The 27,415-nt window shown below is 40.4% G+C and overlaps 2 protein-coding genes across 6 annotated transcripts in view; both read right to left on the bottom strand.

Annotated features, from left to right (window-relative positions):
* Positions 1–3,618, bottom strand: part of mink1 (misshapen-like kinase 1) — a 37,089-nt gene extending 33,471 nt beyond the window's left edge. For 3 of the 5 annotated variants that reach the window (XM_063895970.1, XM_063895971.1, XM_063895972.1), the window contains exon 1: positions 2,309–3,606. In XM_063895970.1, coding sequence (XP_063752040.1) covers positions 2,309–2,365 — 57 coding nt within the window. In that variant the 5' untranslated portion in view covers positions 2,366–3,606. Of the gene's footprint in view, positions 1–2,308 lie in introns of all 5 variants that reach the window. The other 2 variants (XM_063895973.1, XM_063895969.1) reach the window with 2 other exon arrangements.
* Positions 3,619–4,462: 844 nt separating this feature from the next.
* pld2 (phospholipase D2) lies at positions 4,463–25,772 on the bottom strand. Its single transcript, XM_063895572.1, has 24 exons — positions 25,634–25,772; positions 20,872–21,032; positions 20,660–20,787; positions 19,500–19,642; positions 19,274–19,367; positions 18,180–18,245; positions 17,994–18,052; positions 17,671–17,916; positions 16,751–16,894; positions 16,573–16,656; positions 15,746–15,824; positions 15,537–15,647; positions 15,254–15,445; positions 15,018–15,165; positions 14,814–14,932; positions 14,374–14,487; positions 11,944–12,048; positions 11,569–11,657; positions 11,040–11,153; positions 10,879–10,925; positions 10,498–10,632; positions 7,865–8,018; positions 7,338–7,455; positions 4,463–7,253 (listed from the first exon to the last, which is right to left on the bottom strand). The coding sequence occupies exons 2-24, from the start codon at positions 20,999–21,001 to the stop codon at positions 7,029–7,031; spliced, it is 2,844 nt and encodes a 947-aa protein (XP_063751642.1). The 5' UTR covers positions 21,002–21,032; positions 25,634–25,772; the 3' UTR covers positions 4,463–7,028.
* Between the last annotated feature and the right edge of the window lie 1,643 nt (positions 25,773–27,415).

Raw genomic sequence — 27,415 nt, 5'->3', positions numbered from 1 at the left:
ATATTGAAGCAGTCCTTTCTCCTCACTCTTATGTAAGGTTAGTTATGCCAAACATGTCAGGCATGGACTGTGGTACGGAGCCAAAAAAAAACAAATCACAAGACAAAAATCTCTCATGAGGTTCATTTCCAGAGGGCTGGTATTCCTGGCTAATCAGAATCCAATATCAAAGATACTGAATACAACAACAACAACAACAACAACAACAAAGCAGCTGAAGTTCAACAGATATTCAAAGACCGTCAGATCCTTTTTCTAATTGTAATGATGTCTTGTTGCCTGCGTACGGTGGTCTGTTGTTATGCAATTAAAAAGTTTCCCTATGAAGCTGTTTTCCAATCAGTGTGTCAAAGTTTTGTTTATCTCAGGCGCGTGAACAAGGAAGCTTGCACGTCCGGGTGTCGTGCAACACAGTCCTGCCAATGGATTCACACTATTCTCCGAGTCAACAGGTGGCAGTAACAGCCAAAATATGCTGCAATGCGCCAACAAAAGAGGTCTGCTAGCTAACAAACTAAGCGATACTTGACAAACTACAATAGAAATGTTCTTTGCACATTTCTTAGGATGAAGGAAATACATTTAACTCGCTGGTTGGAGCTCAAGGAGTCACACAATGCCTCTTGGTGATGAATATAAAAATTACATTTGTTTGTTTGCATGAAAGTCCACAACTCTAAAAGGGATCAGTTCACCCAAATCACAAAGACAGATTCACAAGTTTTAACCAATTTGCATCGCTAGGTAACAGCTTGGGGCCATGACTACTTCCTGTCAGCTTCCTGTCATTCACATACACTGCAACAGGAAATAATCTGGGACACATTTAGCACGTTAATGTTTACAACTGTTAAAGTTATATCTCTGTTGTTCTTGAAGTTTCCGACCAAACCATGGGGGTTATGAGATGTAGTTTACACTGTTCAAACTCAACAGTACATTCATTTAAAACAATAACAACACACACCGAATGGTCAGCTCACCATCCTATTAAGCAGTCAGTATATTAAACATTCATCCAGTTTACTTAACCGCACCAGAGCACACATTTCAGTGGAATTTTCAGGAAAGAAAATCAGCTCATTTTGGGCCAAAATACCCATTAAAAAAACCTTTAAATTCTGTTGATAATAATGTGATTGTACCTTCTTATATTGCCATTTGATACAGAGGCATAATAAAGAGATGGGTCAGGAAAATGTGGATTATCAGGTGAGCTCTAACAGATAAAATGGGACCAGGATTCGGATAAACTACCACTGATCTCCTCTGAAACCCTTTAAATCTGGGAAAGCTCCACCAAAGCACCACAGAGTTTTCAGATAGGGCATAGGGGGACCCTTTTAAGATGACTTATCCTCTTGGTAATACTTTCAAATAGCTTGTATGCTCTGATTTTGTCATTTTAACATCAATCAAATAACGAATTGGTCATTTTAACCCTAGACATAGATTAGAAATGCAACCTAATATAAGAAGTGAAAGGCGTGTGTCTCTTTGGTACCTCAGTGGGGAGACAGGGCTGTAACCTATCTTTCAGTAAAGCAGTGACTGAATGCATAATCAACATCTTTATAATGCTAATAAGGGTATGCCATAAGGGGATTTACTGATGCAACACATTATACACGTGACACTCTCCATTGAAACGTGGAGATGCATCAAAAGGGGCGATCATAAATATGATTTCCATCCTCTATTTGTCCGATAAATATGGAAAAATTGACGATAAACTAAGGATGTATTTTTATCCAAATGGCATTACAGGTTAGCAAAGTGGTTCTGATGTTAGGGAGGTCCAAGGTGATTTATTAGTGGAGGATGGATCACTGAAAATCCACCAGGGATGTAGATCTCAGTATAATCTTGTGAGCCATACAAAACCAACTAAACCAAAAGGGTATGGTTGGAGGATTTGCCATTCAATTTGGGCCCATCTAGGGGAAAAACCCTCCAAAACACAATAAATCACAACAAAAACAGATTGAGATTATGCATACAATCCCAGATTTTATAATTCCAATTGCATATTTGAAAACAGCCAAGAACAGCATAAAGAAACATGATTATAGCAGTGTTTTAAAAGTTGTTTGCAAGACAATTCACTTCACAACATCAGACTTAAACATGACAGCTGAGATGTCAACACAGGGCCAAGGGAGGTTTATTCCACCTTCACTAAGTTACGTGGGTGTTGAATGCTCAGAGGAAAGGTGACACTTCTGTTAATATGACATAACAACTAACGTCAGCCATAATTGTACATGAATAAAGTGCAGCACACTTATCCGAGGATAACAATACTCACCCTCAGAGCCGCGAGGTCTATGTCATCCAGGCTTCGTGTGGGGGCGTTTTCAGACATGGCTGGCGAAACTTAGGACCTTAGCTACCAAGTTAGCCACTTATTAGACAAGACGTACTTGTGGAAATGTGAAGCGGCTGCTACACCGATCTTGAGAGAGCTTATCTATGGATTAAATCAAGCAAACTGGCTGTGCAATCTGTTAAAACTGTTGCGGAACAACACGGTAGCACTTAGATTAGCAAACACATCGCAGATCGAGCCGTCACAGGCGCACCCAGCGGGCTAGCTCACGTCAACTCAACCACTGTTAACCAATGCTGTTTTGTTTTTTAACAGAAATGCCGGTTACAATGTCTGCTCAAAACACTTACTTCAAATAAAAAGCTATTGCAAGAAACTGTTAGCGTCCCAGTTAGCCGGCCATCGGTACAGTACTAACAACTGGCAGGTTTTCAATGCGATGCACCTCCACTGTTGCTGAACACCTTGCTGCGTTCATTTTGACAAGACGTCTCCGCTGCTGTACAACATGCAGACACGAAACTGATCCGCAGGGGGGGGGGGGGGGTGGAGAAACTACCAGGCAGATCTGGTGTGCAATTATAAACAGTCCTTGTGTCGTTGTTGAAGTAGAGAAAAATGAACATGTACGGCTGAGAGCAGCGCAGTGGTTGTTTTTAAAGGAGAACGCAGCGTCTGTTGTGATGGCGTCCGGGTCCGTCCGCACCAGAACCGGCCGACAGCCTGTCAACACCAGCCTTAAAGAGAGATGTCCTCCCAGAATATTAACACAACTGCGGGAAAAATCAAAAGAAAAAAGAATGGCCTAGTTTTATATACGACTGCAGTTGCCAAACTTGTTAACACGACTTCAATATTTCTCGAGTCAGGTGCGTGCAATCAATCTACCGTGCACAATCTACAGCCTTTTCCACAATCAACTTTCCTCCTTCATCCATTTTCTGTGTTGACAGTCGCGCCTAGCACTGCCAACCTTCCGGGGAAACACAGGCAGACAGGCAGGCACTATTTTTCTCGCCAGCAGCCACCGTAATACTTGTAAACTGGGGCCCTCGACTCTCTAAAGTTACGCGTTGCGCTCCTTCTCCGGCGTCCAAATGTTATGAACCCGTCGCTGAAGTCCAACACGACAGACACGGTGCAGTTTCCCAAAAGCAGCTCACAATAAAACTTGTTATTTCGCCATGTTTTGCCACCCGAGTCCTCCCTCCCACTCCAAGCCTTGTTGTAGTCTTGCGGGCTTGTACTGACGATTGGCTGCACGCACACTCCTCAAGTGTTTGCTCCTCTTGCTACGGTGCTTCATCAGGGACAAATTACCTGGAAAATTACAGTGGACCTCAACCTACGCAACTGCCTCTGTCTGCACCGAGCTGCACAGCAGAGCTCGGCCTTGGACATAGCTGTCCTACACTGACCTGCCACTGCCCAGAGCTCGTGAATAAGTAAAAACACACACAATTATTTTAGATAACTCACAAAAAAAACATAGAAATAGCTTATTCGTTTTGTGATTTTGTCATAATAAATACACATTTTTCCTTTTCATCATTTTGCTCGGATGAGTGGCACACTACTGAATCATTTGTTTCCAAAGATGTCCACCAAGAGTTAAACAACAACGCTATAAAATAACCTTGTATTGGTGCTTTATTGAAGATTTAAGCATTCAGGTAGGATATTTATCTAAACTTTATTTATGCGTGTTAAATAGCAGCAAATTCCTATAGAAACCTGTTTAATATTTGTCAAAACTGTCTCTAAATTGTTTAATTCAAATACTTTATTTGACCCAGGAATTTACATGCTACTGTATTTGACTATTGGTTTCAAATAATAATAATATTATCCCACAAGTACATTAAATATAATAAAAACTACTATACTACTACTACTATATATATGTAGGCTATATATAGTAGTTTTGGAAGGTGAACACACTTATTATATATGTGTCTATTAAACACTAAGTGACATATTTCTCCATGTAAAACAAAACGTGTCATCACAGAAATTGTTTGATTATTTCTTAAATATATAGAAGCATTAAACATATACCATATGTTCTTATATAAAACACTACACAGGAAGTTTGCAATTTACGAATAAAACTCGAGGATCTTCACTTACAAATTCCATAAAAAACAAGTTTATTGAGGAAACAAGAGAAGTGTAATACCTCAAAGTTATTCATAACTGTACTTCAGTGATTAAGTAAGCATGTGTATAATCTCTCTACCCCTGAGCGTTAGTCATACATCAGCAACTCTAAGGTCCCCTATCCACACCTTTGCACACACAAGGATAAAAGAGTTAACACATACATGTTTTGGTTAGTAGTATATTCATAAAATGTATTCATAATGCTGGCTAGTAGTCCAATGAAAATACAAGTCATGATAGAAACAGTATAAGGAAACTTCTTAGTACATCACGGACATGTTTGCTGGATATTAAAACAAAGAAAAGGAAATCCCTGTGTGCTCTACAGGAAATGATAGTAAGAACCCATGCAGCGCTTAGTGTGCAAGGGCTAGTAGCATTTTATTATCTCCCAAAGAACAGGTGAATTAATCTGAAGCCAGGAATGCTGTATTTTTTTAAAACACAGATGGTTTTTCTGAAAGGTGGTTCATGTAGAGGCAAAGCAGCGTTGATGTGGGAAACGTGTCATCTGTCAGATTCACAGACACGATTGTACCGATACCACCTTGGTAGTGTTGTTGACTTGTGGGAATGTCTCGAGGAGCTTGTGAAGAAGTCTGTACGATTGCACTGGCTGTGTCACAAGCTCAGCACAATTCTACTTTCCATGCACAACAATCCATCGCAAATTAAAAAGAAATACATGGCACAAGGAGTGTGTCCCTCTGCTGGTGGTACTCTTTAAAAAACGGGACATGATAAAAGGCAAGTGAGAAATCTTCAAAATTTTCGGTTTGTCCTTCACCTTGGTCAAACTCCTTTTTCTGTCTTACAATATAGGCTGCTAAATTATTACATAAGATTTCCAATACACTTTACAAAAGAGGGATGCTAACTATTGGTCCAGTGTAAGGCTCTCCAACTTGTACTCTGTTCCTCACGCCTCAGTAAAGTGGACACGCTGGTTTGAGTAAAAACAACAATGTGATTATATATGTATATTTCCAAAAACATCTTTGTGGTTTAAAACTAAACATATGACTTGATGAGTGAAAGCCATCACCACTGCAGTGCAAATGTGCCCTATATGAAAGCCTGCTAGGACGCACATTAGTAAAAGGGGAGTTTCGCAGGACATATTATGGCACCTGGACACGTAATTGTCGAGCGGTGATGGAAATAGCTGAAGAGGAATGATTTGTTCTGTTCTGCTGACAACACAGGGAAATTATAACTCACTTTGGTTGTCATGGTGACTTTAAAAAAAAAACCTTGCAACAATTTGCAGTAAATCAACCCAACACCCTTTAATTATGTTGTCCTCCTTTTCTCTTCTCCTCTCACACAGTGTCTCCACCTTGATCACTCATCCAGAAATATTAAAATCAGTCCTCTTTTTCCCGCATGTTGCCTTTTTCTATTTTCCGATACACCATCCCAATTTAGTCCCCCTCTCTCCCTTTCCTGCCCTATTCAGTGTTTTTTATTTCAGCTACAATCCAGTCATCTCTTTATACCCGTCACCATAACAACCACAAATGTTCTGACAGATTTTGCTGGCACTGCAGTGAGAGGTGAAGCCTCGGAGGAAGAGCGAGTGAGAGCGAAAAAAGAGACAGAGACAGAGACGGAAGCCACCCACCCATCCATCCAAAAAACCTTGCACCGATAAATGTACACTATGTTCCCAGATCATGTGTTGATTTCCAGTACCAGCCTGCCTTGCTCTCCTGACTCATACACTCATTTGTATTTAACACCACCGCCAGCACTGCCGCTCATATTGAGCTGAGAAGCAGACGACCAGAAAACTGCACATCCATCATAACTCCGACTACTTTTAAGCCCAGGCGTTCTTTTGCCCATTTTAGCTTCTTTTATTTATTAGTTATTTTATGTCTTTTTCTTAAAGGGGCCCTATTGTGCTCAAATTCAGTGTCATATTTGCATTTAGTGCCTCCAGAGACATGTCTCCATGCTTTAATGTTCAAAAAGCTCTTCATCTTTCTCATCCTGCCTGTGCTGCAGCACCTCTTTTCACCCTCTGTCTGAAACCAGAGCCCAGTCTGCTCCGATTGGTTAGCTGGCCGGCTCTGTGTGATTGGTCAAGCGCTTCGAGATGTCCCACCCCTTAGCCTATCACTATCAGCAGTGTTATCCAATAGAAGTGTGAGTGTTACATAGTGATGTCATTATGTTACAGGACGAAACAAAGGAATCCAATAGAGTCGTTTCACGCAGGGGGTGGGGTGGGGACTCCTTTTTAGGGGAACCTTTAGAGTGATTTTAGCCCTTTAGCAGACCATTTACATTCACAGAAACCTATAAAACACACTACAGGAAAGGGGAAAACCCCAAAAAGCACTTGCCTTACTCTCAATCATGATCAAATCTACTTTTCAGTGGTAAACAAAACGATGATCCCATCAGATAGTTTGGAGGAGATCTCTCTGTCCTCACCATTAAAATGCCAGTGCTGTAGCTACTTTAGTGAACTGTGCTGAAACTATGAGCAGGACCAGTGGAGATGTAACGCAGCGGTCTGAGCTGCAGGTTATGTCCACAGACCGAGAGGAGCCATGCCTTCTTTAGTGTTTATCGGAGGCATCAGGTCCTCCTCACACAGGAACTTCAGGGGGAAGTGAACCAGCAGCCCTCGGACGGCCTTCAGTTCCTCTCTGGCCTGCTCAGAGTCAGTGTCGCAGAGGCGCTCGTGGCCCGAGTACTCCTTCAGCTCTCGCATGTTGTGGACCGAGTTGTTGGGCAGACATTTGAAGACCTGATGAAGACAAGCCAAGGAGAAAAAAAGGGTAAGGAAAGCTAGTCAGGATTTATGAAACACCATCATTTATTAAATGTATACCTTTTCATAAATCTCAGCGTTCAGTTTAGCCGGTTCATTCCAGTGCAGGAAGAAGAGCTCATCGCTGATGGGATCATCGATATTGACGCTGGGGTCGGAAGAAGATCCGACAAGAACTCTACACCAGACGATAAATAACAACTATTCAGCAGGTGCAATATATTCACATAACACAGAGGTTCTTGTAGTGTGGTCGTGTAACAATCAGAAGGTTGTGGGTTCGATCCCAGCCCCCCGCAGTCAACACTTCTGTGTCCATGGGCAGGATACTTAACCCAGAGTTGCTCCAAATGGGAAATGGTGTGTGAATGTGTGAATACTGACTGGTATATGTCAAACGCTTTGAGTGGTCGTAAAAACAGAAAATAGGCCACCACGTATTGGTTTTTTATTTTTAGTCTTTCAAAATTGATATATTTTGGGCCACTTTGAGGGGCCTTATGTAAGTAAATGTTCAATTGATGCTTTCCCTTTCAAACTGTATCAGGTCACCATGTTATTTCAGAATCTACACATTTGGTCCTGACCTGAAACACTCCTTCCGCAGAGCGAGTGTGAGCGGTCCCGCCTGGTACTCCTCTCCTCCCATGATGGAGGTGACCCGCTCTTCGTCTTCCACAAACACGGCCATCTCACTGTCTCTGCTGCCCAGCATGCTGCGGTCGTTGATGTTGGCTGATCCTGGACACATGTGGGGAGAGTAATGAGCAATAAAAGTCTGTTCTTCTAGAAGCATCCCTCTCCAAACCAGGAGTCATCAATAGTATGCTTCATTTTAGTTTTTAGTTTGACAAATTATAGGGTCTGTGAAAGAAATTTGAACCCAGCACAGTGGAGAAGTCCGCCGCAAAAAATGAAAACTACTACATACTGTAGGGATGTAACTCCTTTTTGGCAAAGGTGGGAGAAGTACTCAGATCTTGTACTCGAGTAAATTAGAAGTACTAAGATCTTGTACTTGAGTAAAAGTAGAAGTACTCAGATCTTGTACTTGAGTAAAAGTAGAAGTACTCAGATCTTGTACTTGAGTAAAAGTAGAAGTACTCAGATCTTGTTCTTGAGTAAAAGTAGAAGTACTCAGATCTTGTGCTTGAGTAAAAGCAGAAGTACTCAGATCTTGTTCTTGAGTTAAAGTAGAAGTACTCAGATCTTGTGCTTGAGTAAAGTAGAAGTACTCAGATCTTGTACTTGAGTAAAAGTAGAAGTACTCAGATCTTGTACTTGAGTAAAAGTAGAAGTACTCAGATCTTGTTCTTGAGTAAAAGTAGAAGTACTCAGATCTTGTGCTTGAGTAAAAGTAGAAGTACTCAGATCTTGTACTTGAGTAAAAGTAGAAGTACTCAGATCTTGTGCTTGAGTAAAAGTAGAAGTACTCAGATCTTGTTCTTGAGTAAAAGTAGAAGTACTCAGATCTTGTACTTGAGTAAAAGTAGAAGTACTCAGATCTTGTGCTTGAGTAAAAGTAGAAGTACTCAGATCTTGTTCTTGAGTTAAAGTAGAAGTACTCAGATCTTGTACTTGAGTAAAAGTAGAAGTACTCAGATCTTGTGCTTGAGTAAAAGTAGAAGTACTCAGATCTTGTACTCGAGTAAAAGTAGAAGTACTCAGATCTTGTACTTGAGTAAAAGTAGAAGTACTCAGATCTTGTACTTGAGTAAAAGTAGAAGTACTCAGATCTTGTACTTGAGTAAAAGTAGAAGTACTCAGATCTTGTGCTTGAGTAAAAGCAGAAGTACTCAGATCTTGTTCTTGAGTTAACGTAGAAGTACTCAGATCTTGTGCTTGAGTAAAAGTAGAAGTACTCAGATCTTGTGCTTGAGTAAAAGCAGAAGTACTCAGATCTTGTTCTTGAGTAAAGTAGAAGTACTCAGATCTTGTACTTGAGTAAAAGTAGAAGTACTCAGATCTTGTTCTTGAGTAAAAGTACTCAGATCTTGTACTCGAGTAAAAGTAGAAGTACTCAGATCTTGTGCTTGAGTAAAAGTAGAAGTACTCAGATCTTGTACTTGAGTAAAAGTAGAAGTACTCAGATCTTGTACTTGAGTAAAAGTAGAAGTACTCAGATCTTGTGCTTGAGTAAAAGTAGAAGTACTCAGATCTTGTACTTGAGTAAAGTAGAAGTACCAGAGTGTAGGAATACTCTGTCACAGTAAAAGTATTCTAAATGTTCCTCCAGTGAAAGTAGAAAGTACTCTCCTCTAAATGTACTTAAAGTAGCGACAGTAAAAGTAGTCATTGTCTGATTGGACCATTTCAGAATAATATCTCTGATATGTTTTATAATGATTGATCATTAAAGTGTTCTCAGAGCTGGTAAAGGTGCAGCTAGTTTGAATGGCTTTGTATACTGCAGGGTAGCTGCTGGATTTACTGCAGGTGAACTAAAGTCTGATTTAAGGGCTGATTATATTTACCATCATTAATCCAAATCTGCCTAGCAACTAGAGGTATTAAATAAATGTAGTGGAGTAAAAGTACACCATTTACCTCTGAATTGTAGTGGAGTACAAAGTAGCAGAAAATAGAAATACTCAAGTAAAGTACAAGTACCTCAAATGAGTACAATACTTGAGTAAATGTACTTAGTTACTTCTCATCTCTGCTTTTTAGTAATACTTTGAATGACCTTTGAAAATCTTGGGGTTTTTAATTCAAATTTCACAAAATAAGGTTATTATAATTTGTGAAATTTCTGAAAATGTATACCATCAGCTTGTTGTTACTCTGAAGTTCACAATAGTTAAGGAGCATATTCCAAATTATATATATATATATATATATATATATAAATATATACCAGCTAAACTCATTGATTCTAACTGCACATGTGGCTAGTTGGAGTGGTGTGCTATAAGAAATCAGTCTTTGATTATGGACAGTGTTTTATTTATAGTTATCCAAAAACAGAGGGACGATAGCTCATGTGATATTTCAAAATTATTTTGAAAATATAGCTCATGTAAGAGAGTTCAAAGGTCTTTTATTTTGAAACTGTACATCAGAATGGCCTGATATTCTCTGAGTGACTTCCTGAGTCTGCCTGCTATCACCCTGAAGTGACATTTATTTTTGAAACATTGAACACACACATAGCTCACTTGTAACTCAAGGTCAAAATGATATTGTGTCTTAGGATGAGTCTGGGCTGCTGATGACTCACCGATGATATAGCAGCGGTCATCGGCTATCAGGGTCTTGCTGTGAACGTAGATGAGCTCTGTGACGAGCGACTCGCCGAGCTGTGAGTGTGTTCTCAGGCCGCAGAGTGAGATGTACTCTGACCACTGGTCCTTCACTGGGGGGGAGTGGGGAGCAGAATCACGTTATTAAAAGACATAAAGAAAGAAAGGTTTACTAAGAAACATACACAGATTCTTAAGATGAATGACAGGAAGAAGGGTGCAGATTGGTGGGAAGATACCTAGTAAAAGTAGCTTCAGTTTAAAGTAGCAACACAAAGAGAGAGAAAGGAACACGTTAGAGAGGAAACAGGCGGCCATTTTGTTTGTTATTGCGAGCAAATGAGTGAGAGAAAACTCACCTTCACTCAGTCTTGAGAGGATGGAGCACTCTCCTCGGCACATGGTCCTAGGACATCATCCGTTAAGAAATGTTAATTAACCCAAACGATAGTAAGTCAGTTATTAATGTAAGTAATAAGTGTGTGAGTGCAGACTGAGGACAGGAGATGAAGGCTCTCACCTGTAAGTGAAGTGTAGAATAGCTCGAATCGCAACTCCACTTCCAGCCGCGATGTCTCCCTCGAATCCAGGAAGCAGAGGGACCACCACAAACACTCTGTACTTCTTCTTCTCTCTACAGAGAGACGCAACATGTATTGGTACTATTCAAACATTAATGCAAGTCTCCCATTGATCACAATCACATCCCAGCTCCAATGATCGACATCTATATGGTGTAAGTAAAAGCTATAGAGGCTCAATGTCAGGCTGCAGGCTAACACTTAAACTGGGATTTCCCTGGCTTTTGAGTGTATTATATTTCAATGCATCTACATGTTTTATTTTACTCCTAAAACTATACTACTAATCCACTCAGTAGTATACAAGGTGTCACACAGTGATGAACTACAGCATTAAACAACTCTTATATCTTTCTGCTTGGTGCCAATTCTATGTGTTCACAGGAAAGGGTGCACTTCACCAGGCAGTGACGTAGCATCTGTGCAAAATTAATGAACATAAATCTGGTTGATGCACTCAAACCAGACCTGAATGCATGCAGGATTCGATTCACAATTGCATCCCCGATCCCATTGTGGACGGTCTTCCCGTCGGCACAGCTGATGAAGAACTGGTTCTGAGGGCAGAGATGAGACAGATGGTGGCTCGGTATGAGGGGAGGGAAAAAACAGGTAGGGGAGCTGGCAGAGCACGGGACTGTGGTTGTATTCAGAAACATGAGACCTCGTGATGAGACACATGTTGGCTAAAGAAAGCTCTCAGGGATGTGAGAAGTGAAAGGGTAAAATGATATAAAAGTAAAAAGGAATCACACGGCTGAAACATCAGAAATGGAGGTTCAAAATACATTGACACTATCATTCTCTCAGGGACACATCTGCCTGTGACTGGTCCGGCATTACCTCGATGTAGATGTAGTGCTCGCTGTTCTCGATGGTGTGGATGTAGGCGTTGAGGATTGAGTTCTCACAGGTTCCAGTAGACCACCGGTCTGCAGAGCGCAACACCTGGAGAAACAAATTAAAAATCAGTCCATGAGAGACGTTAATGTGTTTTTTGAAATGGGTTTAACACTCAGAAATATCACTCTACTTATTAAAGTATATGAATTCTTCTGTTAGCTAATAAATCCCTTTCTACAATCATGTTCCCCTGCTGCAAAATTAACTTTTTTTACTTCAGTGTATTATTTAAGACCCTTAGAAAAGAAGAATCCAAGGTATTTAGCATCAAAAATGTCAATCAGATATTTCATTTATAGGAAAACCTGCCTTTTAATAAGCATATTCAGGCAGCAGCATAAATACCTACAACAGGAAATGCTCCGTTTTAGTTTAACACACACAGTTAAGCTCACACACACTTTTTATGAACATATAGGTTCACCTGCTGAATTAAAAACAGAACAAATGAACTAAAGAAAGGGAAAACCGTGAAGCAGATTCAGGCAGTAGGCAGTAAGTATTAGCCTACAGAACAGAACAGCTTAGAAAGGATAAATACAAATCTGCTTCTTTTACAACAAACACAACATGCTCCTTTTAGACTTTTAGTAATCCTGCTAGTAATATGCAAAAGCTCTGAAAAGTGAGTCATTCATAATGTGTTCCCTTTAAGTTATGACCACTAAATATAGATACTGAATACATTTCTTTAACACATTTCCTTCTTGTTTTTAATTCAGTTTCGTATTACTCAGCTTGTTTCTTGCATTAACTACTACTTTTACATATGGTACACTCTATAAGCTCTACAGCTATAACAAACAACTGAGGGAGTGTCTCTGCAACCTGGATAAGGGATCACGAAAGCCTTAAAGTCACAGCATTATAAAAAGGGCGAGGATTTGATTACAGGCCGCCGCCCACAATAGAAGAAAATACACACATGGTTACCCATACTCCCTTTCTAAACACTTCTAAACAAAAGCGTAGAGGGAGAATGAAAGCCTCTGTCGTGTCAGTTTTGTTGCATTTCCCAAAATCAGGACCCCAGTTCCCATGAAGTCTGTTGCAAATGAGATCCCCCCCCCCCCCCCACTCCCTTCTGTCTTTGGCAGTGCATTTGTTTTCTCTGGCTTTACTAAACAGGACAAACATGTTGGAAGTGATTTTTCTTCCACAGGCTTTGCTCTTGTTCCACCATCTGCCATCGCACAGACAACTCTGAATACTTGTAAGCTGCACTTCGAACCCAGAACAGTGTCTCTTTGTTGTACTGTAAAGCCATCCATGTGATTTGCTACTCGCTCTGACCGAGTGTCGTACGATGTAGAAACACACACTGGAAACCAGTAGGGGCCTAGGCAATGGGGTTGTTTGTTTACAGTGAATACAGTGCACCAACTTTCCAAAACACGGGACACTTCTGTGACATAATGATTATCTGTCAGGCTTCTATTGACTAGCTCTCCAACACATTGTACGCAATAGGCTAAGGGGCGGGACATCTCTAATTGGAGCCGGCCAGCTAACCAATCAGAGCAGACTGGACTCTGGTTTCAGACACAGGGTGAAAGGAGTATGAGAAGAATAACCCTTTTTGAACATTGAAGCAGATTAGAGTAAAGGCACTAAATAAATACATGAACCTGAAAAGAAAAAGCGTTTTCTGTGTCAGACTGTGTGTAAACGACTTTTCCCTTTCTCTCTACTAACCTTGGGAGGACCTGTAACACTAACATGGGAGCAGTCTTTGTAAAACAGACTGTATGTATTCGTCAAGGCTGAAAAGCACTCATTATTCCAGCAACTGAATATGGTCGTGTTGTGAGTTATATGCATGATTTCCCTTCAGGTCCCTGTCACTGACTGCTGTTTGTGTTAAAGTATTGTGGAACAGTAATCCTTCATTTTTTATTAGACTTGTTCTTTACATGTAGCTAATACAACCTCCTAATAGACCTCTGAACCAGCAGCTCTCATACTTTTTTCAATAATGTACCCCCTTTGAAAAACGTCAGTCAAGAAACCCCCTGAATTTCGACTTTTCGTTTCCGACTATTTCCCAAAAGATCGGACTTTCTTTAAAATTTCAGATTTCTTTTCAAAAATGTCGATTATTTTTAAGAAATTATAACTTTTTCCAAAAAAATCCTGACTTTTTTTCTAATTTTCGACTTTTAAAAATGCCCCACTATTTTCTCATTATTCTATCTCCTTCTTCATGTGGCCCTAATCATCTTATTTTAAAAACTTGCAATTTTTGTCTCAATTTAAATTTTCTTTACGACATTTTTTCTTAATTTCGACTTTTTAAAATGTACCCCCATTTGAGAACCACTGCTCTGCACTGTATATATTCACAGATGGTGACCTGAGGGGCGTAAATACCTGCACTTTGGCCTTCTTGGATCCGGGCACAGTGAACGAGGGTAAGTCAGCGGTGCAGTGGGACTTGGGCAGGAGGTAGGGGTAGAAATCGTCCTTGTACTTGTTTTTGAAGATCTGGCGGAGACAAAACACTTGAATGAGTTTGAGATTTCAACGGATCCTGTTTACTACAGAAGCTTTCTTAAAGGGTTAGTCCAAGTTCATTTTAAGACTTACACTGGCTTACACAACAAATAGATTAGCATAGCATAACATAGAACATATAAACATTAAGAGGATATTTGCAATAATTATGTGTACAGTAATATTAATAATAGAGCAGCGATTGCCCCAGGTCTGGAGCTCAGTCCTCATAGGTATGGATGATCAAGGCCAAACATACAGTATGACAATCGAACACAGGTAGGTTTATAGACATCAAACTTTCCTTTGACACTGACCTTGGTGAAGTTCCAGCGCTGGATGAAGTGACGGGCTACATCCCTAGCAGCTCTGCCATGAACCGCTGCAGACAGATCACGCCACGGCATGCGGGGAACTTGAGTGCGGTCGATGTTATCTGAAGGAAATACATATAAGAAGAAGCCATTTCTTGTCTGAGTCGCTCATTGTGTGTTTGGATGAGGGAATTTCAGACAGCATACCTTCAAACGGTCGGTCCAGTTGCACCCAGTCTTTCTTGATGAAGTTGCTGTAGTCTTTGCCGAGCCACAGCTTAGTGTTGCCCGTCAGGTCGCCGGGGTCCTGCTCCGCTTCCGTATCTGGTTCAGACGGTTTTGTCACACCATTGTCCTGGTTAGAGACACATGTGTTAGTGCCTGCGGGGACAGAACACAGTCTAATGAACAGCGACAACAAGCTAATAAAAATAACTCCTCACTCCTGTTCCTCCGTCAGTGTCAGACGTCTCTTTCAAACCCAGGTCAGTCAGCCGGTACAGGCTGTCGTCCCACCTCCCAAACGCCAGGTCAATCCCCCCCACGAAGGCTACAGTTTGGTCAATGGCCACCATCTTTTCATGGTGAGCCCACAGGAACACCACGGACGACACGTGGTCAGGGTGTCGCATTACCTGACGGACATAGGGGTTGAAATGGATGTTAAAACATGAGATGAGGCCTCTGGTGATTGCGTGTCTGACATGATGTGAGGATGTGACTGACCTTGATGTTTGGATGCATATCCATGAGGGTCCTCTTGCTGTGCTCACTGTTAATGCCGAGGGCCATCTCCACCTCCTTGTACAGCAGAACACACACTTTGACTCCTTGTTCCTGCAGGAAAGGTTAACAAAATATAAGAATATATACGCTAGAGTGAAATTGGAAAGACATTTAAATTGTATAACATTGAAGACAGAGAGAATCCATACTGCTTTGCGTTTGAGGATCTCATCCAGGCGCCAGGACTTATCAGTTGCCGGTCTCTTGAGGAACACTTCAGGGCTGAGCCTGACAGAGAAGACATCCACGTTATACAAATAGGAACATGTGGACGAGAAACAGAGCCATTCAAAAGGAGGTGGACTTTTATTTCTATGAATATTTTTAATTACTTTTCACATTTTTGTAAATGTGTTCTTAAAAATTCTACTTTATTTTCAATATTTGAACTTCATCCTGTCCTTTAAACTTTATCCTAAACATTTCCGTTTGATTCTTGAATTGCAGACGGTAGGAGGAAGGTTTTCATTTTGAATTTTGAGAATAAAGTTTGTAATTAACCTACTAGCATTAGTGAATCAACAAGATTAAAGGTCTTTGAGATTTTGACTTCAATTTCCATATTTGAATTTGATCCAAAAAATGTTTCCCGTTATTCTCGACATCTTTTGCATTTTGAGAATAAAGTTGACAATTAGTAAAAGTGGGAATGTTTGGAATAAGGTAAAAATACCATTTTGAAATGTGGAGGATAAAAACATATATATATATGTTCTTTTCTTTCTGGAAATGTATATTTTAGACATTTTTAACCTCATTTCTTATATACTTTTTTAAATTATTCCTAACTTTATTCCCAAAATGTCCAACTAATTATTTATTCTCATTATTTTAACTTTAATTTTGAAAATGTAAACTGTATCCCCTAGTTGAAGCTTTATTCCTTAAATGCAACAGCTTTCAAATTATATATTCAAATTGTAAATTCTGTGAATAATATTCTCCTTCACTAGATCCAGATCTTGCTGACACTCACCACCAATCTGTGATGAAGATTTCCTCCTTGGCTTGTTCCAGAGCATCAGCCAGGTCTGAGAGGAAGCCGCTTCCATTCACAAACCTTTAAATAAAAACCATCAAAGATAAGAGCAATGAGGATGAGGTGAGATCTGAAGAGAGACGGTTCTAAGTCTCAGGTAGAAGAAGTATCTGACCATTTGGTGAGCGTGTGCTCCCGTGGCGGAGCAAACCCCTTGAAGCGTTGCACTTTGAGGAAGTCGCTGGAGTCTGACAGCCGGTTGATTTCATGACTCCACCAATGAGCCTGTCTGTAGCTGCTGCACTTGATCACCAGACATCTGAACACAAGCAAAACAAATCCAACAAGTCATGTTACGTAATCACTCATTCCACATGTGCTGCAGCACCTCTTTTCACCCTCTGTCTGAAACCAGAGCCCAGTCTGCTCTGATTGGTTAGCTGGCCGGCTCTGTTGTGATTGGTCAAGCGCTTAGATGTCCCGCCCACTAGCCTATTATGTAAAATATGTTGAGGTGCTAGCCAATAGAAGCAAACGTGTTACATAGTGATGTCATTGTGTTACGAAACAAAGGAGTCAAATGGACTCGGGTCAGATTTAAATGCCGAGTTTTGGGACTCGTTACTCGACTCCGACTCAAACTCGTTAATTCTCGCCCACCAGGAATCGGACTTTGACTCCAGCAGGTTTTGTCTCGAGTCCAGGATGTACTTTACCTGAGGCGTGTGCAGCTGTGAGGTGAGTTCCCTTACGGCGCACCCCCGCTATTCCTAGTCTCAAGATACCCGGACTCGAGCACAGGTAATGAGGACTCCGACTAGGACTCGACTCAGACTCTTCCTAGGTGTCTCGGACTCGCACATTGATGATGACTCGGACTAGGTGCGTCGCACTTGGACACTTCTTGGGTGTACCGGACTCGGACTCGAACACAGGTAATGATGACTCGGACTAGGACTCGGACTCAAAGGGTTTTGGGACTCGAGAGTGACTCTAGAATTGGTGACTTGATTACAACACTGGTTGAATGCACTTATTGTAAGTCGTGTTGAATAAAAGCATCAGCTAAATGAAAAGTGAAATGTAAAGTCCTACCGAGCGAAGTTCTCGAAGCAGACTCCGTATTTGGTGTCGGTGTAAGCCCGGCCCACTTTCACCTTGAACTCCGGGTCAAACAGCAACACAAAGTTGATCTTGCCGTAGTCTCGGTTCATGTACATCAGGAAGGAGTCTTTCACCACCAGCCAGCGCCGGGACCAGCGGAAACAGAACTGATGGTGACCAATGCAGTTCAGGCCTTGGATCCGGTGACCGCCCGACCTCTTGAAGATGGGACCCTCCCTGGGGAAGGTTGAGACATTAATCTCTCTGTACAAACCTATTGTCACTTCTCACACACTCTTAGGAAGTCTGCTTACAAGCCTTTGGGTCCGAGATCTGTGACGAAGGAGAGGGCGCCGACAGAGAGGAATTCAATCTGCAAAATAAAATACAAGAATGGCATCAAGCTGCATAACATCCACTGTGTGTGTGCGTGTGTGTGTGTGTGTGTGTGTGCGTGCGTGCGTGTGTGTGTATAAGTGTCTTTCTTTTACAGCTTTTACCATGCTGTGATCATTCCTACAAAAGGAGTTCTCCAGCAGGCCGTTCAGGTACTCCTCGAGGTATTTCTGCAATAGAAGGTTATGTATACAGTTAATAATAAAGACATCGTACAGATTCCAATACAGCTTCCAACACAGCTGGCTCATCATATTTAAGAATTGAACCTGTTAAGATTTATTGATTATATACAGCCACGGAAAAAATGAAGACGCCACTCTACATGTTTCTTAAATCGTTATCTCTACATGTATGGCAGCCAGTCCAGTGTCTGTTGAATTCCAACACAGAGAGAAATTGTCAGCAGTTTATAGACTAACTAAAGTTAGCTAAGCCTTTATTTAACTCAAAGACATGTCCATATAAATAATTAAAAAAGAGAAATGATAATGCTGAAGTCGTCTCTGTTTTTTTCCGCAGCTGTATTGTTTTTAAATGTTCGAACACAAAGCTTCTCCTGTTACAATAACTGGTCATCGTTTCAAATTTGAGAATTTATTTCTGGTTATTATATTTTAATTAATCATATAATTAATAAATATTTCTATTTATTAATTCAAAATATAACCAGTATTCTTGTTGTCCCCAGAAATAAGTCCTGCACTTGATTATGTCTCATTTTAATCCTTAAGTAATTAATAAAGGGTCTCCAAACATTTTCAAATAAATACCTTTTAGCATGCAGTGATCAGTGAGTTAAACAATAAATGACCTATCATTTTCACAATAAAACAGCAGTTGCAAAATCTATAATATTTCTCAGTAATAGGAACATTTTATCAGCCTGAATAAGGACTTAAAATAGTATGCAGTTATTGAAAGACAATTACTGCTTTTTAAATATAATATGTTCAAATCTACAACCCACTGTGTGGTATTCCTAAGAAAGTATGTACGGTATATACTAAACTAGTAATTCATTTTCCAGTTGTTTTTGTTTTAGTCTAAGAGCAACTACTGTCTTGTATGCTTTCTTTCCTGTGAAATGTGTTTATATATTGTATATTGTTGTAATGTTGTTTTGAGCTCCCCTTTACGTTACACAGATAAAAAGTATGACTATCATAACTCATGCATCTGATGCTGAGTTTGATACCATTTTGCTGGAGGTCCTCCTGGTGCGTTCAGTCCCGTGGAGGCTGGGCATTTCCTCTGACATGGCTCGCAGCTGCGCCCGGTCCTTTGCAAATCTTTAAGAGGAAATTTGAATATTCAAAACACTGGGTTCGGGAAAAATCTGACAATAGAAAACTCACATCACAAGGACTTTGATTGGGAGTGAGAGGTTGATTTACATGATTGAATCAGACTGGTAAACCTACCTGGCCAGAGGAAGCAGGTGAAGCATCATCTTGTGCTTGTAAAGGTCTCGATGCAGCTCCTGGAAGTGCTTGTACTTCCTCTTCACTGCCCATTGGAAGTGGCCATGTGTCAGAAACACTGTGTACAAGGTGCCCACACGGACCTGGACGGACATCAGTGAAATGACGTACATACTGTTAGCATTGTTTAAAGGAGGAACATCGAGCACATGTTTTGAGTTACATTGTAAAAAATGAGACAAACGTAGTGATCCTTTAGATCAGGGACTCCCAAAGTGTGGTGCGCGCGAGCTGCCACCAGGGGGCGCGCGAGATGAAACATGTAATGATTTTTCCATAGGCTACAATAAAAAACAGGAACAATAAACATTTCCTTTGTAATCCCTTTTATTTTAAATCAAAAAACTATAATGTATTAGCTTTTGATAGAAACGTAGTAGAACACAGTCGCTGTCTTCTACGTTTCACTGTAGGCTAGGATATTTGCGCGCCAACTCGTTTCATTCATTCTTTCAAATAGGATTAACTGGCTGAAATCAGGGAAACTGTCAAAAATGGAAAGTCTCATGACAAAGTTGTTAGTCATGAAGGAGGAGAGGGACCAAGAGAGAGTGAGGATTTGCAGGCAACAGAGACGGAGAGAATAGGAACGAATCCGAGAGAAGAAAATGAGCGCGAGTCAGGAAATGATCGATCCTCGTTTTTATTTATTGTCTGTCTCTGAGCCCATGCTCTTTAATGTTGTGGATAGTTGCAATTTTTCTTTGTTGCATTATATTGGAACTTTGTTGATGTTGTTATCGTCATGCGTGTTCTGGTTATTTGTGCATGATTAAACATGAGTCTTTACATGGAGATAAAACAAAGCTTTGTTGCGTTTTTTTGGGGGGTGCGTCAACCCAGTTGGGACGTAGAAGGGGGTGCGCTGCAAAAAAAGTTTGGGAACCGCTGCTTTAGATAATACAAACCATTACAAATGATCTTCTGCTTCCTAATGAAAATACAATGTTCAAATGTAGCAAAGGAAGAGGAAATATGAACCTGAAATGTCCTCTTTTAATGCGTCTGCTTTCATTTCATAAAAACGAGCATCCTGTTAGGAAGCAGCAAAAGAAATCTACAATTGCTCACACATAAAGAAATGATGTAAAGGGGCAAACCTTTGAGCGGGTAGTGTATTTCTCTGTGTTGTCCACTCTGCATGTAATAGGGATACCAGGCATTAGGAAAGGAACCCCCTCCTCTTTTATTTCAGGAAGGCGATGCACCACAAGGAAAGGACGTCCCTCTGTGATATGAAAAGAACATTTTAATAAAACTCTTCTGATGTGTTGTTAAATGTCTATATAAAAAAGGGACAGTTTTTTATTACCACTGCTGGACATGAGGCCGTCTATCTCGTCTGGACTCAGGCCGTGCATGTCATGGGAAAAGCGCCTTCTGGCCAGGGGCTGGGCCGACGAGCTCTTGGCCTCCGGCTCAATCTCATCTTGGCTGTCCATCGCTCTGTTGCTGCGAGTGCAAACTGCCCTGCTGCAAAGACAAGAGAGGAAAGAGAGTTTTACATTTACAGCCCGGAGTGTGTGTGTGTGTGCACCTTCTCACCACTAAGCATATAAGACGTGCATGGATAAGAACACATTTCAGAGTCTTAAGCTTGAAGTTTTCAGCATTTCATCATAAAAAGATATTCCGTATAAGAGGAAAGAGTGAAGTGTTTTTGTGCAGGCATCTTATAACTCCACAGACTGCAAGTTTAAGGCTTTAAGTGTTTAAATGACAGAGTTAAAATACCTTTTTTTAATAGCACAATTTATATTAATTGAGGGAATTAAGCATGTTTTCTCTCATCATGACTTATTAATCTTTGATAAATTAAAAGGTATTAATGAAATACTGCCTGTGCTACTTTCATTTATGCATTTGTGTACAGCTGAATGTTTAATTGACAATAAAAGGAAATTATTTATGTCATTTTTATCAGAAAAGTTATCGCAAATTTGCCTCACCTTGTAAAGTTTATACATATAACATTACATCATATACTGTTTTATATACTGAGTGCAGAAAACTAGCACCACTGCTAACTGCTGCAGTGGTTTTTATCGGTGGTATAGCAGCAGTAGTTGCATTAGTTGTGGCATCAGTAGGATCAGTGGCAATGGCTATTACTGTATACCTGGAGAAGTATTTAAAGAGGCCAGATTCTGCAGATTGTCAGGTCCATAATGATATGGTGCACTTCTCCCGTGACATGTTTACATGGCAGGTTCTTGGAGTAGTTGAGCTAGATATTGTGATCACACAGGAGGAGGAATTCACACAACCAACAGCACACCACAGAGTAAGAAGTTGTACCGTTAATTGGCAAAAACAAACAGCTTTTATACCTGACGTGTGCTGTGTACCTGCGGATAAGGTCATCTATACTGCGACTATCGAGACGTCTAGGACACAGCTAGCAGTGAGAGAAAAAGGGTGTGTGTGTGCGTGTGTGTGTGTGTGTGTGTGTGTGTGTGTGTGTGTGTGTGTGTGTGTGTGTGTGTGAACCCTCTTGTGAGCTAGTGTGTGGGTAGATGTCTTTGAATGGCTGAATGTTTCCTGGGCAACGAGGCAATGTGGAGGGAGGGTGTGTGAGTGAGACAAAGAGACAGAGGGTAAGACAGTTTGAGAATGAAATGATGATGAAACATCTGAGGAGTTGAACCAGATCTCAACCCTACTTATGTTAAGAGGAAAAAGATTAGAACAATCATTCAAATACAACACACACCGCTCCAGTTGGGGTTTAACGTTGTAACCTGTTAAATCGTGCTGAGTTTTTTGGGGAAATATATATAATTATGAGTATTTTTACAGGATTTACAAAAGGGGATGAAATGAGTAATGACTTTTTTACGGCTGTTTTTAATAAACACAGATTATTTTCTGAGATTCCTTAGATTTGTACGCTGGCACATCTTTGCAGCATTATAATACTTTGATATATATTTAGGCTCTTCCAGATTGGATATTGGATATTGAAATTGTCCACATTGTCATTTTGATTAAATCTCTATTGCCTCATAAACCACTTCAGGGTTCAGGAGGGTATCTAAAACCAGTACTGATAAGAGACTCTCACGTAGATGCTCAGTTATCTCCAGGACTGTTATCTTCATTTTTTCCTTCATAACTTCAATTCCTTCTGATTCTGATAATATATATTATTTGACTCATTACGCTTTTACAGACACTGCACAACACTCCTATGAGATTCCATGATCTACTGAAACACTTCCTGAATAACTCCCATTCAGATCGATCTGCACCAGAGGCTGCTGAGAGTCCCATGAAAAGAACTGCTCATGTTTGAATTGCTATGAGACCCAGATTGAGAGGAATCCCACTGAACTATTTCTGCTCTTTTCCCACGCTTCTTTTAGTGTCACTTCTAGAACTTTTTAGTCCATTTGGGGCGACAGTGGGTTCGATCCCAGCCTGTGAACTCAAAATGTCGATGTAGTTTTGGGCAAGATACTGAACCCTGAGTTGCACTCGATGACCAACGGTGTGTGAGTGTGTGTGAGTGTTAGCTTCCCTAGAGCAAGTGTCACTGCGCTGCATGAATGAGGTGTGAATGGGTGAGGGGACTCACAGTATGTAAAGTGCTTTGAGGGGTCCAGAAGACCTGATAAAGAGCTATATAAAAGTGCAGTCCATTTACCATCCATTCAGCAATGCCGGTTACCATTAAACCCTGTCATTTAAATCCACTTCCATAATAGAATAATAGAATTATCTGAAAAAGACTGACAAGATTTTCCTGTTTTCTTTTCATTGGAGTGATACATTTTTTTCACAATTTACTCTGGCTTCCTACCTGTGAAATACAACACTACGCCCACCCAGGGTCCTCTTCAGCACGGGCCAAATTGGCCAGAAGGGAGAGCTTTTACCAAAAGCCAAGCCACATCTTACACACCAAATGGTCATATGAGCTTAAATCAGTGGGCTTGTGTGTGTGTGTGTGTGTGTGTGTGGGCGTGTGTGTGTGTGTGTGTGTATCAGTGCTTACTCTACACTCAATTTGGACAACATTTCTGGATCAGGAACCACGTAATGTTGCCAGAAGCAGTAACTCAAAAGGCCATGAGAGATTTAAAGCTCCTATGTGAGAGATGTGTTGTTTGATTTGTTGATTTTTTTATATCAACTAAATACAACAGATTAATTAAAAAGGAGAGACCTCAGCAGAAAAGCTTTGTTTTTCTGACTAAGCTCTAATAGTTGAACTCTTTATGACATTGCTGCAGATGTAGAGGTGTATTCAGGGTGTGGTCACTGGTCAGTATATCCTCACTTCAACGCTCGGTGTGGTTATAGGGTAAACAGAGAGCACATCAAAGATACGAATGAGACCAAACATTTATTTAAGGACGTTATAAAACTGTCTCAAAGTGAGCCAGTGTGCCTGTACCTGGCAACACATCCTGGATGTTATCTGACTCATTCAGTACTCTGATAGCACATCATAATTCCTCAATTAGGAGATGTTAGTATATACACATTTCCGATCTCTAGGATTGCAATTGAGGTCTTTTTGAGGCATTATAGTGGTTAGTGCAGCCGTGTGGTTGGATCCCATTTCCCAGCAGAAGTGGAGGAGTGCTCAGATCCAGAATATCAAAATACTCCGTCACAGTAAAAGTCCTGCATTCAAAATGTTCCTCCAGTAAAAGTAGAAAGTACTCTCATCTAAATGTACTTAAAGCAGCAACAGTAAAAGTAGTCATTGTCTGATTGGTCCATTTCAGAATAATATCTCTGATATGTTTTATAATGATTGATCATTAAAGTGTTCTCAGAGCTGGTAAAGGTGCAGCTAGTTTGAATGGATGTGTATACTGCAGGGTAGCTGCTGGATTTACTGCAGGTGAACTAAAGTCTGATTTAAGGGCTGATTATATTTACCATCATTAACCCAAATCTGCCTAGCAACTAAAGGTATTAAATAAATGTAGTGGAGTAAAAGTACACTATTTACCTCTGAATTGTAGTGGAGTAGCAATACACAGTAGCATAGAATTGAAATACTTAAGTAAAGTACAAGTATCTCGAAATTGTACTTAGTTACTTTAAACCACTGCTTCCCAGTAATCACCGCTTGTGAATTTCCCCAGGAATACAGCCACAGAAACCCAGTTCTATGCAAGGGCCTTCATCAGCACAATCCCCATTGTGTTACCTCATTGCCAATAGCTTGTGACTTAACAGACCTTTAAGGCTTAACATCAATCAATGAGGTTATTACATTTAAGTTATTTTTTCGGTATTCGTTCATTTTCATAAACTAGGATTGAAATACACAAATGCTCATTACTCAGGGGAAATGATTAAATCATCTTTTGGAAAGAACATGCACATGGTCTCTGAGGACACATTGAGCAACATGTGTGGCACCAGACTCGTGAATCCATATGACAGGATCTGAAATGTGTCATACATTCCTAAATGACTTAAAACAGCACTGCTGACTCAACTGGCTGCTGGTTCCCATCGGATTTCCCCAAATCTGCATAATGGTCGCCTAAAACATTATTTCTTATGACTGTTTGATGACACTTTTAACTCTACACGTTCACAATGAGCCAACCTATTTTTTCAGTGTGATTTAGATCCAATCTTTGAGGTAATCACACGATGGACCTCTTTTTTTTTTTAGATTGAAAGGAGTTTAGATAACGCTGCAAGCTGCTGTATGTTCAATCTGAACACGTCTTCAGTTTAAACCATATATTAACTTACACCAGCAAGGCAGAAGTTTACCTTTACAGTCTTTTTTTAGTCTCCGGATATTAAGTTTGAGTCAGACCGAGGTCGGAGAATGCCGAAAGCTAAGTTTTGGCGTCTCCACCCATACCCTGATTTCCTTCCGACAGCCACGCATTCTGCAAAGAAACTACACCCGTTTACAAAACTACGCCACAGAAGCCACGGAATTACTCTTTACACCGACACAGTTCAGGTATTCGTGCCTCTGGGTGAGGTGACATTCGCCGCTGGACACATCTCACATCGGCATTGCAGCGACAGCTCAGGAGGCAGAGGAGTGCAATAATAAGCGTCTACTTAAAGGCCCTAAATATACTTACTTTCAGTTCAAACACCACCGCGACGCAGCACACACAGCTATTCCTCACAGGCAGGACAAAAAGTTACATTTACATCCAGGCTAACAGTAACATTGCATCGTGTTTTTTTTCTTGCCAGAGTTTGGTAGTATTCCCCGTGGGTGATGCACACTTTTAGTCCCTCCCTCCCATAGCGTGTCCAGTGGGACAGTACGGAGGAAAAAAAGAGGAAATGTCCCTTAAGTTTGGCAGTTTTGTCACAAGGGCAGGTCATGGTACGTGTGGGATTCTATTTCTAATGTGAACTAAAAAGATGAATGTGTTGTTTGATAAAAACAAAACAGGGTGCTTATTTTTGTTTTTATTTGTGATGGTTTAAACTTGCATGAATGAGTGGAGAAAGGTCCGAGCTGCCAACAGACACAACATGGATTTAATGCTCAAAACCTATCCCAACTGCGCCACCACGGGAAACTCACCGACAGGAATGCAGGTAGATGGATGGAGAGGAGGGGGCTGTGGTGAAGGCGCGTTACGTATGACGACACTTCCGGTCTCTGATCCTTTTTTTTTTTTTTTAAAGACACGACTCACATCTGTGATTTAGGAATGATTTATTTTATAAAAATGTATTTTTTATTATCTTTACCGGTATGCTTTTAATAAAAGAAAACGACAGAACTTCCACGAGTTGTTTTACTTTGTAACCGGAAGTAGGCTACATAACAACTCTGGATGAGCTTCTACTATTCTGAAACGAGACATGAAATGCTGAAGTGAAAAATAGGCACTGAGAAGTGGAAACACCAGAGTGTAAGAATAGTCTGTAACACTACAAATCCTGCATTCACAATGTTCCTCCAGTGAAAGTAGAAAGTACTCTCATCTAAATGTACTTAAAGTAGTGACAGTAAAAGCAGTCATTGTTTGATTGGTCCATTTCAGAATAATATCTCTGATGTGTTTTATAATGATTGATCATTAAAGTGTTCTCAGAGCTGGTAAAGGTGCAGCTAGTTTGAATGGCTGTGTATACTGCAGGGCAGCATATATATATTTTCTTGTCTAATTTTTGCACTATTTTATTTATCTTGCGTTTTGTATGTTGAGTTGTTGGAGGAGCCTGGGATATAAGATTTTCATTGCCAAGATATACGCTGTATTTGCTGTGCATATGATAAATACAACCTTTGAACCTTGAACCTTTGGATTGAGTCTGATTCAAGTGTTGATTATATTTCATTAATTCAAATCTGCCTAGCAACTAAAGGTATTAAATAAATGTAGTGGAGTAAAAGTACACCATTCACCTCTGAGTTGTAGTGGAGAAGAAGTACAAAGTAGCAGAAGTATTCTAGTAAAGCACAAGTACCTCCACATTGTACTTAAGTACAGCATTGAGTAAATGTATTACTCTACACCACGGATTTTGACTGAAGTGATTCAGCAATAAAAACTCCTGCATACATGACTTAATACTTGCATTATTTACTGAGTTTCAACCTTGATTTCAACCTGTTATGAACCTGTGTCTTGGGTGGCGCAGCTACCATGACTGAAGCCCTGTCTACTTGGGTGTAGTACATTTTCACACCACATGGAGGTGTTCAACCACACCCAAAAGTCTAACCAGAGATTTAAAGCAGTGAATATCTGCATGCTGATAAGAAGAAACCAAAACAATATTTCACGTGGGTTAACCTCGTGTTTGCTTCAATTGATACATGCAAGATAACAAATAATATAAACTAATTACAAATTAAATATTAATCAATGATTAGAGGCCTTTGTTTTTCTCCAAAT

The sequence above is a fragment of the Eleginops maclovinus genome, chromosome 11 (assembly GCF_036324505.1).
Source record: "Eleginops maclovinus isolate JMC-PN-2008 ecotype Puerto Natales chromosome 11, JC_Emac_rtc_rv5, whole genome shotgun sequence".
Lineage (NCBI taxonomy): Eukaryota > Metazoa > Chordata > Actinopteri > Perciformes > Eleginopidae > Eleginops > Eleginops maclovinus.
The sequence above is the reverse complement of the archived record's forward strand: the minus strand, read 5'-3'. Positions and strand labels throughout refer to the sequence as shown.

What these genes read in the sequence shown, in the direction of transcription:
- pld2 (XM_063895572.1), bottom strand. Translation starts at nt 21,001, where the DNA reads ATGGACAGCCAAGATGAGATTGAGCCGGAGGCCAAGAGCTCGTCGGCC. An exon ending in TGCTTCGAGAACTTCGCTCG is followed by an intron (nt 16,895 to 17,670) that starts GTAGGACTTTAC and finishes GCTTGTGTTCAG; the next exon opens with ATGTCTGGTGATCAAGTGCA. An exon ending in ATTCTACACTTCACTTACAG is followed by an intron (nt 10,926 to 11,039) that starts GTGAGAGCCTTC and finishes ATGATGTCCTAG; the next exon opens with GACCATGTGCCGAGGAGAGT.